This window comes from Pectinophora gossypiella, chromosome 5, assembly GCF_024362695.1.
Source record: "Pectinophora gossypiella chromosome 5, ilPecGoss1.1, whole genome shotgun sequence".
NCBI lineage: Eukaryota > Metazoa > Arthropoda > Insecta > Lepidoptera > Gelechiidae > Pectinophora > Pectinophora gossypiella.
The window spans coordinates 1907241-1924990 of record NC_065408.1 but is presented as its reverse complement, the minus strand read 5'-3'; the positions used below and the strand labels follow the sequence as shown (position 1 = coordinate 1924990).

At 36.8% G+C, this 17750-nt stretch overlaps 3 protein-coding genes across 6 annotated transcripts in view; 1 reads left to right on the top strand and 2 right to left on the bottom strand.

Moving 5' to 3' along the window:
* Positions 1-17750, top strand: part of LOC126366622 (cardioacceleratory peptide receptor-like) — a 478107-nt gene that overhangs the window by 301199 nt on the left and 159158 nt on the right. The gene's annotated exons all lie outside the window — the stretch shown is intronic.
* Positions 5316-10855, bottom strand: LOC126366656 (uncharacterized). Of its 2 annotated transcripts, none has more exons than XM_050009857.1 (6): positions 10753-10855; positions 8322-8420; positions 6884-6982; positions 6404-6576; positions 5913-6141; positions 5316-5645 (listed from the first exon to the last, which is right to left on the bottom strand). In XM_050009857.1, exons 2-6 carry the CDS (start codon positions 8416-8418, stop codon positions 5488-5490), a joined length of 756 nt encoding a protein of 251 aa, XP_049865814.1. In that variant the 5' UTR covers positions 8419-8420; positions 10753-10855; the 3' UTR covers positions 5316-5487. The 2 variants fall into 2 exon arrangements, with proteins under 2 accessions (XP_049865814.1, XP_049865815.1); XM_050009858.1 differs by having other exon boundaries at positions 5913-6132.
* On the bottom strand, positions 5627-17386 carry LOC126366662 (uncharacterized). Of its 2 annotated transcripts, XR_007566365.1 has the most exons (5): positions 17201-17386; positions 16128-16442; positions 15774-15907; positions 11843-11985; positions 5627-5639 (listed from the first exon to the last, which is right to left on the bottom strand). XR_007566365.1 is itself a non-coding variant. In XM_050009866.1 (4 exons), exons 1-4 carry the CDS (start codon positions 17202-17204, stop codon positions 11962-11964), a joined length of 477 nt encoding a protein of 158 aa, XP_049865823.1. In that variant the 5' UTR covers positions 17205-17386; the 3' UTR covers positions 11807-11961. The 2 variants fall into 2 exon arrangements, 1 of the variants encoding a protein (XP_049865823.1); XM_050009866.1 differs by lacking the exon at positions 5627-5639 and having other exon boundaries at positions 11807-11985.

Genomic DNA, 17750 nt, shown 5'->3' with positions numbered 1-17750 from the left:
ATGTGCTTTCTTGCCTTTCCCTAAGCAAAAAATAACTTCATTTTGTCAAATTTTGTATCGCGCTTTACATGCTTTATTGAAAAACATTGGTTTGGTTTTGTTCTGACTAAAGGTGATAGGGTTATTTTGAAATCTTAGATAATTTACAAACTAGTCTCACTTAATTTTATAATTATAATTTTGTTTGGATCTACCTATAATTTATATCAAATGGTTTCCTGGACTTGTACCCGGTTATTTGGAACTTAAACATAGCTGGCGCGGATTAAGTGTAAAAACTGTACATCTATTCTGCCTATTTCCGACAGGCGTGCTGGGCAAAGGCCTCCCCATCATGCTTCTGGCTCTTTTAGAATAAAAGAAAAAAAAACAAAATGGTTTCAAAAGATCCTATACAGTGTTACATAACATCAAGAACAAGAGGGCTGTTACAATATTTCAATGCAAGTACCCATTGCGCTTAGAACCGAACCGTTTGCGTCTCGCAATCGATTTCCTAAGGATATTCCTAACACAATGCAGCTGACCAACTACGACTGGCGACCTACATACAAACTGGCACGTGGTTAGAATATCGGGAACAATGCGAGGACTCTAAAGGACTCTAGAGTATATATACATATATATACGTCCCACTGCTGGGCATAGGCCTCCTCTGAATCAAACGGAGGGATATGGAGCTCCCAACATGTTGTTCCACTGCGGGTTGGTGGAGGCGTTTGGACACAAAAAGATGTCTTTTAAAGTAAGAAAAAATCCCTGATAGCCCTCGGAGTGCAAATCCCGGTTTGGGCTCTAAACCACTCGATCACAGATAATTTGATATCACTTAGTTTTACACTTCAACATAGCTGGCGAAGAGTGGGTGTGTATAATGTGTATGTCTCTTCAACAACCTTTGGATTCAAACGAGACGCTTGCGTTGTTTGACATATACGTACTTTTATGATAAAATTGGGCGCAATAACATTATGGAATGTATTAAAATATTATTTGTAACACAGGCTATAATGCCAATACAATGTTATCTTATTCTGATATTTATTAATAAAACAAAAGTTTTTTCAAAAGCTTATCAGATTAGTGGGAAAAATATTGATGTTGTCAGTAGATAAATACCGTCAAAATGATCCCGAAGTGAGCCAATTTAAAAAATGCAAAAAAACTGTCTATTTTGTTTAAAAATAGATAATACTTATTTAAATAATAAAGTTGAATATCTATTGTAGATATTCGTATAGACATAATACCATTTTATATTAGAGCTCAACTCTGTCTGGACAGAACACGTCTCTATGTCCTAAATTCTCATATTTTGAGCTCAACAACCCAAGAATGGAGCGATTCAAGCATATTTGTTGTACTTTGAGAGAATTTTCTCAAATTTGCTGTAGATTTCACAGTTTGTTAAGCGCATTTTTTTCGTTAAAATTTCACAATTGTATTGAAAAAAATTTCGTATTGCACTTACATAATATTGAAAATTATGTCTATTTTGGAAATAAAGATAATTCAAATTAAGTATGTTGTTTTTTTATTTCTTGACTATCTACTCTATTCTCGTGATGTAAGTAAAAGTGGTTTTCTTAACATACCGGTTGGAGATTTTTCTCTGTTCAAGTACAAATTATAACCGTACGCTATAACATATTCCTTGTTACTATCGTTGACCGGAGTGGTCGCGGGTTCTGGTTCGTCCATAGGACTTCTGATGGCCCCAAAGCCTTCTCAGATTCAGCTTTGCAATGCTCGAATGGTCGGATCTAGATGGTTTATCTGTAAACAAAAAATGGGATGAGGTACACAAGATACATTGTCCAAATTGGGGATGTCCTTGGAAAGGTTTAGTAAGACGTTGGAGTTTTGAACGTCACTCATAAAAGGACGTCATCTACATAAAGATTCTTAAAAAGTTTTGCCGAAAATATGATCAGGTTTTCTTTTAATAACGTGTTGAATACTCGAATCTTCTTATGAAGTAATATGTGCTTATATAGATTTTCAGCGTTTTTCATCATCCCCCTAGCATTATCCCGTTTTTCACAGGGTCCTAACCTAACCTAACCTGAAGATTTGACAGGTCCGGTTTTTTACAGAAGCGACTGCCTGTCTAACCTTACAACCCGCGAAGGGAAAACCCGCCCAATACAGGTTAGGTTACACACCTCCGAAAATGCATTCCTCGGGAATGTGGGTTTCCTCACGATGTTTTCCTTCACCGCTGAGCACGTGATGATGATAATCATTTACGATCTAAACATGAATTCGAAAACAAATTCGACAATCATTGATTCGAACCTGCGACTTGAAAATTAGAGGCAAGCGTTCTACCAACTGGGCTCTCACGGCAGTACGAACTACTAATAATTATAAGTAATTGCTGTTTAGCACTAAGGCCGCCCATTGTGATTATTTCATCCGTCTTATCTGTCCTAATGTTATTTGTACAATAAAGAATTATTGATTGATTGTTTGATCTACTCTGAACTGGCTTTCGTCTATGATTTGATTGATGAATGAGGAAGAAGCAAAAGATGTGGTCAGGATCAAAGCAAATTGAATTCCACAGACTCTGATTACACCGGGTGAGAAATAGGCGTGAGCTTATTTATGTATGTGTATATATGATGAAATACAGCTGAATGATGCTGCTTAGCAATATGGTCACTGATTTTACTTCTGGGGATCTAAAAAGCAATATTGCAATTTTAAATTATAAATGTCAAATAGCAATATTGCTTTTCCAGATAAATTGATTCAATGTGGCCTTTTTAATCCCCCTGATGTCATTTTGTAAATTTATCATCTTATTATTTGTGTTATTGTGCATTACAGTGTTTTGTATTGTAATGAAATAATATAGTTGAATTATCAATTTTAAAGGTGTTAGTTCTTTATTCTTGCTCTTCTGTAGTTTAACTTTAAAGATTGGTTTTTATTAATTTTTCTTCTCTTCTATCGTGTGGGTCGTGAGGTGAAACACCACGACCTTATCAACCATTATTGTTTATTTATCTATAAAAACAACTATTTGTACCTACCTGTCTGTTTCTGTTATTCTCTATTCTATGGTACAGATGTGACGTCGTGAATCCGTCACACTATGTCTGAAGAGTTGGTGGAATTAGTACTTTTCGACGTTTCCTTGTAAAAGTACTTTCTAGCGGCGCAGCGGCCACAACCTCTGCTACTACGCAGTTTAATGAGACGTTTCTCTCGCAAAAACTTCTCGAAGTGACCTGGAAACAATGCTTACAAATTCAAATTCATAATTCTTTATTCTTTTTTTTTTTGACGTGACTTATTGTAGATTTGCCGCAGATGGCATTAACTACTTGGCCGGACAAATGGGGAGCGCTGAAGGCTCTCACCCTGTGAAGGCTCTCACCCGGATTGTTTATTCTGACAACACAAGATCCGTAAGGTTAATAACAAAAACTTACATAGGTACTAAGTTGGTTCACAAAATTAGTTGAATGATTGGATTTAAATCCGCTCACCACCCCAATCAGGTGGTTTCACTTAGCAAAGAATCATCATCTTCATGTCCCTAGCGTTACTGCCTATCTGATCTTTCAACCCGCAGCGCTTTCAACCACCCTAATACAGATTAAGTCCCACACCTTCCGAACGCATTTCACACATAAACAAAAATATTGACACTCACTCACTCTTTTACCTAGCAAAGAATATAATTAAAAATGCAATAAGTTTTCTTAGCTGGTAACTTAAAAAAACATAATATCATGTTTTCAGTTGCATCATTCTGTAGTATGTTGTAAAAGTTAACTAAAGGAAATAATCATGGCGTCTCCAATTTGAAGAATAGGGTACTTTACAACTAGTCAAATCAGTTACTTTTTACTAAACGTCAAAACGTGAAATCACTATGGAATTTGTATGGAAAAACAACTTGTGACGTTACAAAAAAAGGTGATAGAATTCCACATTTATTATTACAAATTTCTTTATTAAAATTCATAAGTAAGTTTAATTCGTCAGTTAAAAAAAAAGAAAACGTTTTATCTACTTTAGATCTGCCTTTATTTAGTAATCAGAATTTCATAATTTATCTTTGACCTAGGAAACTACCCAACTATCTTTGTGGGCCTTGCCCCTGTCACCAAATTTAATATTGTTTATCTTATATTTTATCCTAAGACTCCAACACTCAGTTTTACTGTGAGTTGTTCTCTTGATGAATCTTGTTTCTAGCAACCATTCATAATAATATGAAGATCAATATTAGAAAATACTCACCTACGACTTTCTTCCCATAGTAAGGGCTAAATCCCAAATTAACTTTTACAAAAGAGTTTGCTGTTTCAAACTTATGGTTCCCTTCCGAATAGTGCACCTTATGTCGACTTTTGAGCTTAAAAAAGGACCCTATAGATTTACCTGTAATATTATATTGTTCGTAAATTAATGTCAAAACACTTTTCTTCTATCGTGTGGGTTGTGAGGTGGATTACCAACCTCATCAACCCTGGTGTCAGGGTTCAATCAATAATAAATTGAGCCGCCAAAGGCCCCTGACATGTCTCATGTAACGACTACATACTAACATCACTAAGTATTAACCAGCAACGACTTAACGTGCCTTCCGAAGCACGGATCATCTTACTTTCGGACAATCATGTGATCAGCCTGTAATGTCCTAACCAAACTAACACAAAGTATTTTTTGTGTTATGTCCCCACCGGGTTTCGAACCCGGGACCTCCGGATCGTGAGTCCAACGCTCAACCACTGGACCACAGAGGTCATCGTCAAAACATTGAAAATATCACTGTAGTCCTGTGTGTCACAGTCTTGCTTCCCAAGTGGGGGAGTTATTCATTTGTTTCGACCATTAAAGACGGCGATACTGCTGACCATCATTACGTAGACCTAACAGAAAGCTCCATATTTGGCCATGGTAATGAATATCCTGCCGCAATGACATCGGCAATTCACGAACTCAAATAAGAATACAAAAGAAATTAAGGAAAAAACACATACCTTGAAAAACATTGCACTGAAATTTCTTACGTTTTCGAGGTATAATATGTACAGGCTCTCCAGTAGTATTGCTGACGCTATACAGTTGAGTCAATATTTCATCATAAGTTTTGTCGTCATATTGCTTGCATTGCACTGCAGAAGGCGAACACTTAAATATTCTCCCAATTTCAACGACTGGGTGGAAAGCAACCTATATTATTATTTACACATTCATAACACGAATTTTAAGGATTGTGATAAAACTTACTTGTGTCAATTCTTCAACGAACTACATGAGGGTTTCAATAAAAAAATCTAATGCAGTTTTTTGGGTTGCTTTTGTATTTATACGCAGAAAAATTTATCTAAAGTAGTACGAATCTATACATTTTACTTGACAATTAAAAATTTCTGCCAGACGGGCTTCTGTCAATTAATGGCCAGTGATGTTTTGGTATAAAGTAGGTTGTACGATGATCGTTAAAAGTAGGTTTTCCTACGGTCAATGTACAGGTTCATCTATTTCTTCTATTTGCATGTGTTCTGTTAATTTTGCTTCTTGTTCCATCCGTTCCCGAGCTTTTGCTTCTGCTTGTATCTCTTCCAGTTTCTTGATCAGGTCTTCTTGTACACTATCTACGATTTCTTTTAGATTTTTGGCTGGAATAAAATTAATATTTCATATTTTTTTATTTAGCTGGAGCTTGGTACATTTTACAAGATGAAAATGTGCAACTTTTTGGGAGAGAGCGCTTCACGTACAGTTTTAGTCGCTCCGTACAGAACGCCCGGGCTAATACGGATGGAGCTTCGTCCTACCCACGAATCTGTAACTACTGAAGTCATCTAGATTCAGAGCCTTGTGTAGCATTATATGTGAACCTTTCACTTAATATCAGACAAACCTAGATCAAGTCTTCCTCTTACCTGTTTTCTGGTTAAACTCCTCAGCGATCAGCGATATCTTCCTCAACGTGCTAACGTGCTTCGCAATCTCGCTCGCTACATCGTGGTCTCCCCCAGTGTTCACCGCTATATCATGCATTTCCACCGGCTCCCTTATCCTTGTCGGTGCTTTCATGACGTCACTGCCAACTACTGGCATCCTCGGTAGCTTCAGACTTTGGAATGCTCCTCCGTCATCTTCCTGTAATGTCTGATATTAATGAAATAATTATAAAATAATCGAAATCAAAAATTTGTAGGACTCAGAAAGTATCTGCTGTTATCTGTTAAAATTTTAGTAGACACAAATATTCTGGTACGAATCATTAATGATACGATTTTCCTACATTTCATGCTGAAGTGCTTTATTTTATAGTCCTGCAAGTAGTTAGTGCCATCTGCGCCAAATGTAGTATAAGTCACGCCATAAAAAGTTGATATTCCTTTCAAAGATTCCAAATTTGAGTACTTACAGATAATGAGGGTTCTTCTGGTATTGGTAAGGGAATTTCCACAGTATCGCTGGATATAAGTTCAGGAGCCAAGCTTTGCAATGTTTCGATTTGCACTGGAGAATCTTTTCTTTCTAGCGTCTTCTTGGAAACTGTTATGGGTAGAGCAGCGGTTATTGTATCGATGATAGTATCTAGAGAAAACAAAAAGAAAAAAAATGAACAAGACCATTTTAACATATTTATGTCGATAACAGCCTTCCGGAATCCTGATAGGGACACTGTCGAAAATCACATTGTAATACTGTCTTTTGTTTGGCATGCTGCTGAAGTATACTTAGCTCAGCTGCTAATGGGGAGTGAAAAGTTGCCGTTCTGTACGTAGTATTATTCCTTATTCGATGCCCACACCTCACCGAGTTTTCCGTTTGTATGTGTGTTTTCTGGTTATACGTGAGATGTTTGGTATAATTACGATCATATTAATCAAGAGCAACTTACGCACGATGTTCTCCGGTGGTTCTGATTCTTCTTCCTCTTGCTTCTTCTTGTAAGCCAGTTTCCTGGTGAGTTCGGCAAGGAACATCGAGCACGTCGGTCCTGTTACATACATTCATACATACATAAACTCATACCTATTTCTCACCGGGGTAAGCAGAGACTATGGAATCCCGTTTGTTTCGACTGTGTTAGTGAAAACAACTGCGCTTAAGATAAATTAATAACTCATTGGTGCAAGTCCGATACCAGGGTTCGAACCAGGGCGCTCCTCTTTTGAGAAGCAAGCCAGTGAACCACAGGACAACAGAGACTGATATTATACATTATTCAAACTATGTCACGCCATTCATAACTTGGCCATCTGATATATGGAAGATGCCTTGCCCAGACTCAGTTCGCCTGATACTTCGTGGCTGACTATGCTGACGTATCAGTATTTTTTTTTGGTAAAGTGATTTGCGTCTTATTGCAGATACGTCAGTTCGCGACTACAGCGACGATACAGACCCATGAAAGAAGCCTGCCAAATTCCCCATGTTTATAAAACTCAAATTAGTTTTAGTTATTTATCGCTTATTTTGTCTATAGTCAATACACCATAATATTATTCTGTTAACAATAACTTACTAAGGCATAAAAACACAAAAGCTTTTATTACCTACTTTAATCATTATTTTGTAGTATATTTTGTGTACGCTCCATTTATCTTCTAAATTTTCTTCGTAATTATTAAATTTTAGTGTTCAGTTACCGAAAATACCTAATACTTAACTTTGACTATAAATTATAAAATATCAGATTAATTTAAGAGCCAGACTCTTGTCGGTGTAGCATTTTCCATTCTCGTCTATCAAAGGCCAATAATTATTTGACTTCCTTATACGACACGACGTTCGCCTTCCCTTTAATTTGCTCTACGTTAAGCTCTTCCCCTTCCTCAAATTATAAATATACGTAACTTACTATAAATATCCAGCTAAGTCCGCTTTTATCAACCAAAGGAGGCGCAGTTTACTCTCCCGTGTTGCTTTAGATATTTTATATATGTTTTTGTGACTTAGTGTAAGTTTGTCTCGTATTTCTTAGCCATAGAGGCAGCCAATCAGCTCGCGACACCAACACTTCAGGACCCCGATACCGACCCCGCCGGCGTGGTCGACGATTTCCGTCATTCAGCGCTTATCGCTACCGACCCACTAGGGTCGATTAATTCTTTCAAATATTTTTCCTCTCAGACGACGCCCTGAGCCGAGGTTCGCGCCCAACTGGGCAACCTCAGGCCTGTTGTCTTAAACGTTGTACCGAGTGAGAGCCTTCAGCGCTCCCCATTTGTCCGGCCAAGTAGCTAATGCCATCTGTGGCAAATCTACAATAAGTCACGTCAAAAAAAAAACTCGTATTTCATTAACTACATAACCGGAACTTTGTTTCAGCTTACCATCGCCTTTCTTCTTCTTAGGGGTTTTAGGTTTGGCAGGTGGTTTCTTATTTTTTGCCTTGAGACGACCTGTCTTGCCAGCCGGCTGGCTTTCCATACCTGGAAACAAATAAATGTTATAGTTATAAAGGTCAAAAAATATTTTTCTGCTTGCCAACACACTTCATACACAAATTGCATTCTTACCAAGCGTCGCCTTACTGCGTAAGAGCGAGGGAGATAGACAACCTACGCGCGCTCCACCGTACCCTTCAGCGGCTTACAGCTATGTAGACTAAAGTAAGATCCGGGGGGAGTGAGGTAAATCTAGTTCGGCGCGGGACGGAGAGTTACCGTTCTATACGCAGTATTATTCTGTGTTGTCACTTTAACCTCTCATATGCCGAGATACCAGACACAATAGATTTTACATTGTGTCTGGTCGAGATCCGCGTTCCGGCGTTCGAAAGATTAATAGTATAGTCAATGATAAAGCCTATCAAATTGAAAGAATGGAAACGTTGTCGGTTCAGTGAACCAAGAGTTGTTGAAATTCTGCGTACCCTTCAAGCAACCTTACGTACTTTTGGGTCACTGATTGATAACAAAGATAAATTATACTGCATAATTATACCTCTATGATATAAGGGTTTATATGCTCGCTGCTCACGATCTAAAGTTCATCACCATGTTGGCAGGATAGATAAGCATGATGGTTTCTTGCGTTTTGTGTGCTTTTTTTACGTTGCACGTACATAAGACCACGCCTATTTAACGTTGCGGTATGCAGACACCAAAGAATTCCACTTACTACGATCATGACAAACCAATTTTGCTTCTTCCACTATCATCAGTCTTCAATCCAATACAAAAACGCTTATAATGTAAAAATACCCGTTTTTCATAGGGTCCGCTTACCTAACCTGAAGATTTGACAAGTCCGGTTTTTTACAGAAGCGACTGCCTCCAACCCGCAAAAGGAAAACCAGCCCAATACAGGTTAGGTCACATACCTCCGAAAATGCATTACATGGGAATGTGGGTTTCCTCACGATGTTTTCCTTCACCGCTGATCACTTGACAATCATTAATGATGCAATTGAGAGTTCGAAAACAAATACGACAAACATTGGTTTAGGCCTGTGCTGGATTCGAACCTACGACCTCAAAGTGAGAGGCAAGCGTTCTACCAACTGGGCTACCACGGTCCATACGCCTCTACTATGGTCTCATAAACGAAGTAAATCCAGGATAAGAAGCAATATGTCAAGGGAGATTTAGTGGATGGCACTGAGGAGAAAGCGAGGAAAATCTAATAGTTCGCACTGCTGTTCCCGAAATACATTTGCAATGTGTGGACACATCGTGAGGTCAGAAGAGGCCACGACATAGAGGTCATGTGTTACATGTAACTATACATTTTCTACTTTACACGAAGCGGTATAAAGCTTATAATTAAAAACAGGTACATTTTTGATTAAACCTATAATGCAGTGGGATCGAATAAGCTAAATAAGATAAGATAGACTTCTTTCTCGTACTAGGATTAAGGACTATGTATATATTTTTTTAACAAAAGGATATTATTATTATTTGTTTATTTATAAAGGTACCTACAACATTACAGTGTAAACAAACTAATGCGCTGTATGACGAGAAAACAATATATTATAAACTTATACCAAACAAAAACAAAATAAAAAAAGCAATGAGTGAAGCAGTGAGTTACAAACATAAAATTAAAATGTCAGTAAACTAACAAAAAAAAATGCCAAGCTTTCTCCAATAATAATTGTGCACGTCAATGTACTTGTAGTGTTTACATAAATACATAAACACATCTTATTGTAATACACGTAGGTATAATTAAATATATAAATAAATATGTAATTATTATTATTCTTATTAGTAACACTCAGTGTCCCACTGCAGGTATATGTAATATATTATAAAATACTTGAATCGATATAATCGATTCACATATATATTCTGTCGTCTCGGGCAATGCACTACGCGGTGGCCACAATTAAAAAGTAAACGGTACGGGGATGTACGGGAGTGGAGTGAAGACGTAGTGTGTGGCAACGAGCCGATATTTATTTATATAATTATATTGAGACCAATACACTATTTAATATTATGATACTTTTAACAAGACATTTACAAGAAAAAATTGGACAACCCTGGCTTTTTCGCTAAAAATGGTCCATAATCCATATTTGTAGTCCAAATATCAAGTATGGCTGCAAGTTATTTTCTGATGAGGCATGGATCTCTAAATGTGGAAATCACATCACTCCAGCGCAGAGTACAACAATATTTACCGGAGAGTAGAGAAAGGTAAATACCATCATCGAAATATTTGCCCGTATTAATGCGGCTTTGTAGATACGACAAAAGTTGAAAATGGTTAAACTGAATTAGAAAAAAAAATATCTGTAGCAACACTTACTTCAAGGACAGGTCCCGGGAAGCCCCGATAATCCGGGACTTCCGAATGTAAATGAAAAAATAATATTTTGCTTGCCTAATCACTGCTGTGCTTTGCTACTATGAATTTTAACATACTGTCAAATTTTTGACGTGTGCGCGTCATCTTGGCATATTATGACAGTATTCAAAGATAACAGACGTTGTTTTTTAAAAGGATAAAATCTTATTTCTTCCATTAGGTGTCGCTACTGTTGTGTTCTTAATGACAGTTCCTCATCATAGAGCAACATGGGCCTACATGGCTTCATACTATTTGTGTAAGTATACAAACATTTTGTTTTGGACATATTTTTACACTTATAATCATATGCGCAGCGTTTAATTGCAAAATCATAGTGTAATATTTATTCTCTAAAGATTGGAGAGAAAAAAATTTAGAGAAGCTTAGCTTAGCTTTCTTTTTAGCCCCCGATGCAAAAACGACGGGGTGTTATAAGTTTGACGTGTCTGTGTGTGTGTGTGTATGTGTGTGTGTAAATGTGTATGTGTCTGTTTGTGGCTTCGTAGCTCCCAAAAAGATGATCCGATTGTAATGCGGTTTTTTGTTTGAAAGGTATATCAGTCGAGAGTGTTCTCAGGTATGTTTGGTGGAAATCGGTTCAGGTCATCAGGTCGTTTGTTAAGTGTGATAGGAATGTTACACGCTCAGTTTGCTTGCAAGCATAATTATGTGGGATCTGACATTTGAAACTATGTTTACTGGAACCACTGAGCAGACCAGTCTGATGAAAGCGTACTTTTTTCTGGTCGGGGGTTTTTTAAATTTTAAATTTAGTCGTAATTTGTCGTTCAGACCCATGCTTCAGACGGGATGTAACTCCACGTTGCTTCACATTTTATAGCAATATACCCAGAATTTTAGCTGGACAGTATGGAGAACTGTCAAAATTTAGGAAAGGTGCTGCCGCCTACATTTCAGCTTCTATTGCTCTGCGCAACCCAATAGATATTACGGGAATGAGGATATGTACATTTTAAAATTTAATTTAAGTAAGTTAAATAATAGGCACCACACGTTGTTATATTCTTTATTTTCACATTTCTTTTAGATTTCTTGGTATTATGTTTGCAGCAACGATGTGTATTGACTTGTGAGACTGGTATAAAAATGCTGCCAATGTTCTGATGATGATAAAACTTTAGGTTTCTAGTTCTTTGGTCAATGTTGCTACGGTGGAAGGTTGACTGGTTTCTGAAAGAAAATACGACAATAACTTTATTCGTTTGTCCGAGATTCGTGTAAATAGGGTCTTAATATTTGAATTCATGTTTGGATCATACATGATTAATATTGCGTGGTTTACAGGACTTGTGCCCAGTTAACGGCAATAGGCTCGTCCCTATCACATGCAAACAAGCAACACGCAAGCAAGCATGCAGCATGCAAACAACAACATGCAAACACAGTATCTATTGCAAACCTAGCTGGCGAGGAGTGGGTGTATTATGCTATATACTTCTCCGAATCGTAATGTTATGTTATTGTTTAAAGACTGCCGATGATGGTTACCTATTGCATTTCCGATAAATTTTATTTCGAATATTGTTATTCCGCCAAAGATTTGTCATTTTATTAGTTTGTCATGTTTATTTTCTTTCCGCGTTTTAACCTTTTTACTTGTTCACTGTTGTTTCAAATTTCCGTAAAACAGTTTACCGGAATACAGAAAACCCGTTGTAACATTCACCATTCTATTAGAGGTATGTCCAATAGATTAAATGACCATAATATTACAAGGACATTCAAGCAAACACGCAGCATGCAAACAAGCAACACGCAAGCAAACACGCAGCATGCAAGCAAGAATGCAGCATGCAAACAACAACATGCAAACACAGTATCTATTGCAAACCTAGCCTACGCGATTGCGATTTATTTATTTATAACATTTGTTTCGGATTTTAAACTTTATTACTTAATAAGAAAAATGGCGCTAAAAACTATGTTAGTAAAATAACAATAAGTAATTATTATTTTATATTCATTTAATACATATTTGCTGAAAATGCAAACGTTTGTGAATTTAGATAGATAGATACAATCTTTATTTACGTTTAAATTAAATTAATTAAAATAGCTTTATTTCTGATTACAATGATTTTTAAGACGTTATATTAATTTGTCGAAATGAGGATAAAAACATACTATTTGAGTAGAGTTTCGGTTATATTTTTACATTATAACCCTTTGCGCAATGATTGGAAAGAAGAAAACTTAGTTTCGTCAAAACTTCCTTTTTCCAACTGGAAGCTTTTCTTTTTCATAACTCATCCTACAGATGGGATATACTCGACGTTGCTTCACGAATTTTAGCTGGACAGTATGGAGAACTGTCAAAGTTTAGGAACAATCAACAGTGCTGCCACCTACATTTGAGCTTCTAGTTTTTATCTTCATTGTAGCTAGATTTACGCTATAAGTAATCTATCGCAATAAGCAGGAACTCATCTATTTGTTGACTATATCGACATGACATAATGTATTACATAATAACATTTGCCCATTTGCCCTTCCCCCAGCTCCCTCAGGGAGTAATTATCTGGGCCGTCAGTGTTTTCCTTTCTATGTGGTTTCTGTCTTGTGTTAAATATAATGTACCTGTCTGTCTGTGTCTGTGGTGTCCGACAATAATAAATGTTTCTTTATTAATAAATATCATAACATAAAATATTTCCATTTCTTCGAAACGATATATTTAACATAAAATTCTCCCAACACGAGTTACTCTCACTCTCATAAACAGATATTTCAATATCAACCACTCCAAGAATATTCTAACATAGCACTTCTCAAACTGGGACACCTTGCGACCCACACTCATCGAATCGATATTCATCGAGTGGGTCCGAAAGCCACACTGCTCGCCCGGTCCAATAGCCAGACGACCTATTGCTGGTTTTTGTTTTTACAGCACTCAACCGTGCTTAGGAAACCCCGATACCGACCCCGCTGGCTTGGTTGACGACTTCCCTCAATCAGCGCTTATCGCTATCGACCCACTAGGGTCCATTAATTATTTCAAATATTCTTCCTCTCAGACGACGCCTTGAGCCGAGGTTCGCGCCCAACTGGGCACCCTCAGGCCTGTTGTCTTAAAACGTTGTACCGGGTGAGAGCCTTCAGCGCTCTCCATTTGTCCGGCCAAGTAGTTAATGCCACCTGCGGCAAATCTACAATAAGTCACGTCAAAAAAAATGCTTAGGAAATCTCACAAAGATAATATTAAATCGAAAAAAAATGTGAACGGGAATTGAACCCGCGGCTCTTGTCAAGCTGGGCGTGTCAACCATTATACCATCAAGTCCTCCTCCTGTCCATGCGAATTTACATCGATCTATGTATCGTCATTTAGCTGACGCTAGCGCCATCTATCTAGAATATTGAGTACTAATATTACTTAGACCGACAAGTCCGGCCTATTGGTTCATAAGCGCGTAAATCGGTAAAGGGGCCTAAACTTGTTTATTGCCTATTTACTACCTAACATAGATACTAAGTGTGTGTAACTACTAACATCTTATAGACAGTCTTAGTCTGTTTATTTTTATTACTGGACAACCAATCCATAAAAAAGCAAATATTTATATAAACATTTTGTACACCCCGAAAAGACATCACTAAGAAGTTGAGTATCATTAGGCCAATGTGCTATTTCTAAGACAGTCATGGGACGAGTCCTTAATTTCGACGTGTTCTTTTTTAGATGAAGGTGGTCTAGTCAACTTTGGGAACCACTGTTCCCAACAGCATTTGCTTTCGCTCCAAATAACTGATACAACGATAAATTCAAAAAAAATTAAAAAAATAAAAAAATAAAAAAAAAAAAAGTATTTAAAAATTTAGATAAATTTGCATGCTTACTTGTAAGCTGAAAACACGGACTACTGTATACAATTACATCTGTAAATACTGTTTTCTGGCAAATAAATTATTCTTATTATTCTTATTATTCTTATTATTCTTATTCTTAACGGAACAAATCCATAGCAGGTGGCGTGCGCCGTTTATCCTCCAACGTTCGTCCAAGCGAATTTTTCTGCGTCATTGGCATAATGGCTCGGGGCTTACCAATGCCCGGAAAAAAAATCGTAAAATACGGTAACCTTGCGGAAGACTCACACGTGAAAGTAAGTTATACTAAATAATACTGCTTTTGTAAGTAAAGTTAGAAAATTATTTAGGGATGAGCAAATCAACATTTTTGATTCCGAATTTATCCTTGAGGATGGTGGTCTTTTAAAACGGAACTCGTGGAATGCTTTCGATACGCTTATTGGTCGTAGTCACGCAGTAGCAGTAGAATAAAATATAATAGAATAGAGTAACTTTATTCCCAAAACAGTGAAGGTAAAAAAAGCTTTTACATTAATTAAGATTAACAATTTGTGACTAGTAGCTAACACTGCCCAGGGAAATGGGACTGACTCAGCATATTGTTGCTAAGAGTATGGTACGAGTACCCACTCTCACCAACACTGATATTCTGCCAGTACCCAAATATAGTAGCAATGGTGGACTTTATGAACTAGACTACAAGATACTTTTAAAAACGCTAGGGCATCAGGTATTTTTTTTTAAATTTTACCTACATATGAATAAGTAACAAACACAATTAAATAAAATTTGTAACAAAACATCAGCATCAAGTTTGTTATATATTTAAGATATTTCTATATCTATAATAAAAAGGGATAATTTAATTAACTTCACTACTTCGAATTGAAAAAAACCAAGTACTTCTTATTATTACAACGACAATCTAATAATAGACCTATAGACCACCTTATGTTTTTTTTAAACTTTCTTCCATCCCATTCATTAAACATCCTAAATTCATACCACAAACAACCAAATCCCCATTCATTATCCTTCCATAGTATTATCTCTTACTTTCTATTTACTTTCCTGCATATATGCTTTGCCATTCTCTATTCAACGGCTAATGATAATTATTTTCTAAATTAACAGTAGAAACTAACCGAGATAGCGGTGCGAGGCTCTACATCAGCTTGTGCAGCAGTCAAAACCGCCGGAATCATCGCTTTTGGATCAGCATTCTGATTTGGCACCGGCTGAGCTGTCACTTGTTGAGTTGTTATCGATTGTGGTTGAGCTGCAACAAATATACACTTTGATCACTAAAACTCTTGTGAAAGTGATCCATGTGCTTGGTAAAGTGGCACAAAATCAAAGTTTTGGTTTGGCTTGGTCAACTTTTGGGTTCGCGTGTAAAAAATTAGAACCATCAGTATTCAGGTAAGCGGACCCCAGGACGGGATAACGCCAGGAATGTCATGTTTTATTTTAAATTTGAAGAATATTAAATATCTTACGTTGTAATCCATGATAACTTTCATGGGCATCATAGAACTCTTCTTTATTGGGGTCGCTGTGAGGAGCCCTTAAGGACTCCGCTGAAAGGCTACTGGAGGAAGTCTTGGCTTTACTTGGCTCCTTGTTCTTCTTCTTCTTCCGAAGCTTCTTAGGTCTTTGCTCCTGATTCGGATTTGCGTTAGTATTAGACGAGTCTCGCTTCAGATTGTGAAGTTCCAGGATAAAGTGGTCGTTTGACTCGTAAACGCGAGTGTCGACGTCTTCGTCCGATGATGTCGATGTGGTCGAGTCCTCAAATTCAAGAGGGTCTGGGTCTGAAAGAAGATACAGTGCTATGAGACTGTTATTTTGGGAAAAAGCATTACAATTATTTTTCTACTTTCGTGCATAACCTATTCTAGTTTATATCTTATTTATATAACCTCACCGCATATGATACCTTTTTAATTATGTAAATTAAAACAAGGTGGAGTTCTTACTCAACATTATTGAAGCTATATTTTATACGATGTTGAGCCGTTGATGTGCGGAGATTCTTTTTTGACACAACGTACAACAAAATTATACAAATAGAAATATAATTTATTGTATCAAAATAATGTTCCGTTTACTTCGAACCGACTGAAATTGTGCGGTTCAGAGTGTCGTTTCATAAACAATTAAGTGGTAGGTATTAGTCCTATCAAATCTTTGGCAAAATTATTTATTGCTTTTTGTTGCCACTAGGACCTGAATGTTTTGAAATACACTTACTAGCATTAATGAGGTCCAGTTTACCATAGTTCCTTTTCATCGATCGCGGCTGGTTACTATCCGTCAGAATTAAAATAGAGTCTTACCTACGCGTAGCATTTTGAAAGACAGGAAAATCATAATAGGTGCACATAACTTAGGTAATAACGTAATACTTTCCTTGTTGGGTGCTTATTTGTAGAGGGTGATAACGACGACTGTTATTGCATTTTACCTCTGTAAAGGTTACTTATGCTTCCGTTTAGATACAGGGTTCTAATAGGCAACTAACAGTACTTATCGATTGTATAGAAAAAACATCTGTAAATAAATCTCATACCCATCACGTGAAATTTGCTGTTATGTAGAACCTTGTTATTATCATGAAATACACATCATTGCGTTTGTAGAAATGTTTTGTCACTAAAATTCAACGAGCATGACCGTGTCAGACAACTTTTTGAATTTTGGAACTATAAAATCAAGATGGTGACCTGTGATAGTGATTTCTATCGTTTGAAGATAATTTGACACTTTGTAAAAAAGTTGAAAATGAAAACCATAGAGTTAGTATAATATTAAATATTATCTACTTTCTTCCAGATTCGACCTTTTTTTTGTTTTTTTTTGACGTGACTTATTGTAGATTTGCCGCAGATGGCAGTAACTACTTGGCCGGAACCAGATTCGATCAACTTTACATTCTTGGTGTAACGGAGTCGGGGTCTAAAAAGCCAATAATTTTTAGAATTCATCTAAAAATAAACATTGCAATTTGACATATTTTATGTTGTGGATATACCACTAATCCGCACTAAATCTTTTGCCTCTTACTTTTTGATGCGAACAGCACAGGACTGGAAATGTCTGCCGTTGTCTGTTTTTTTCCA

Excerpts from the sequence above, each read along its gene's own strand:
- LOC126366662 (XM_050009866.1), bottom strand. Across the intron at positions 15,908-16,127 it reads AAGTTATCATGGATTACAAC|CTCAACCACAATCGATAACA; the intron begins GTAAGATATTTA and ends TATTTGTTGCAG. Across the intron at positions 11,986-15,773 it reads AGCCTCGCACCGCTATCTCG|AAACCAGTCAACCTTCCACC; the intron begins GTTAGTTTCTAC and ends ATTTTCTTTCAG.
- LOC126366656 (XM_050009857.1), bottom strand. The coding sequence starts at position 8,418 with ATGGAAAGCCAGCCGGCTGGCAAGACAGGTCGTCTCAAGGCAAAAAAT. Across the intron at positions 6,577-6,883 it reads ACCACCGGAGAACATCGTGC|ATACTATCATCGATACAATA; the intron begins GTAAGTTGCTCT and ends TGTTTTCTCTAG. Across the intron at positions 5,646-5,912 it reads GGAGTTTAACCAGAAAACAG|CCAAAAATCTAAAAGAAATC; the intron begins GTAAGAGGAAGA and ends ATTTTATTCCAG.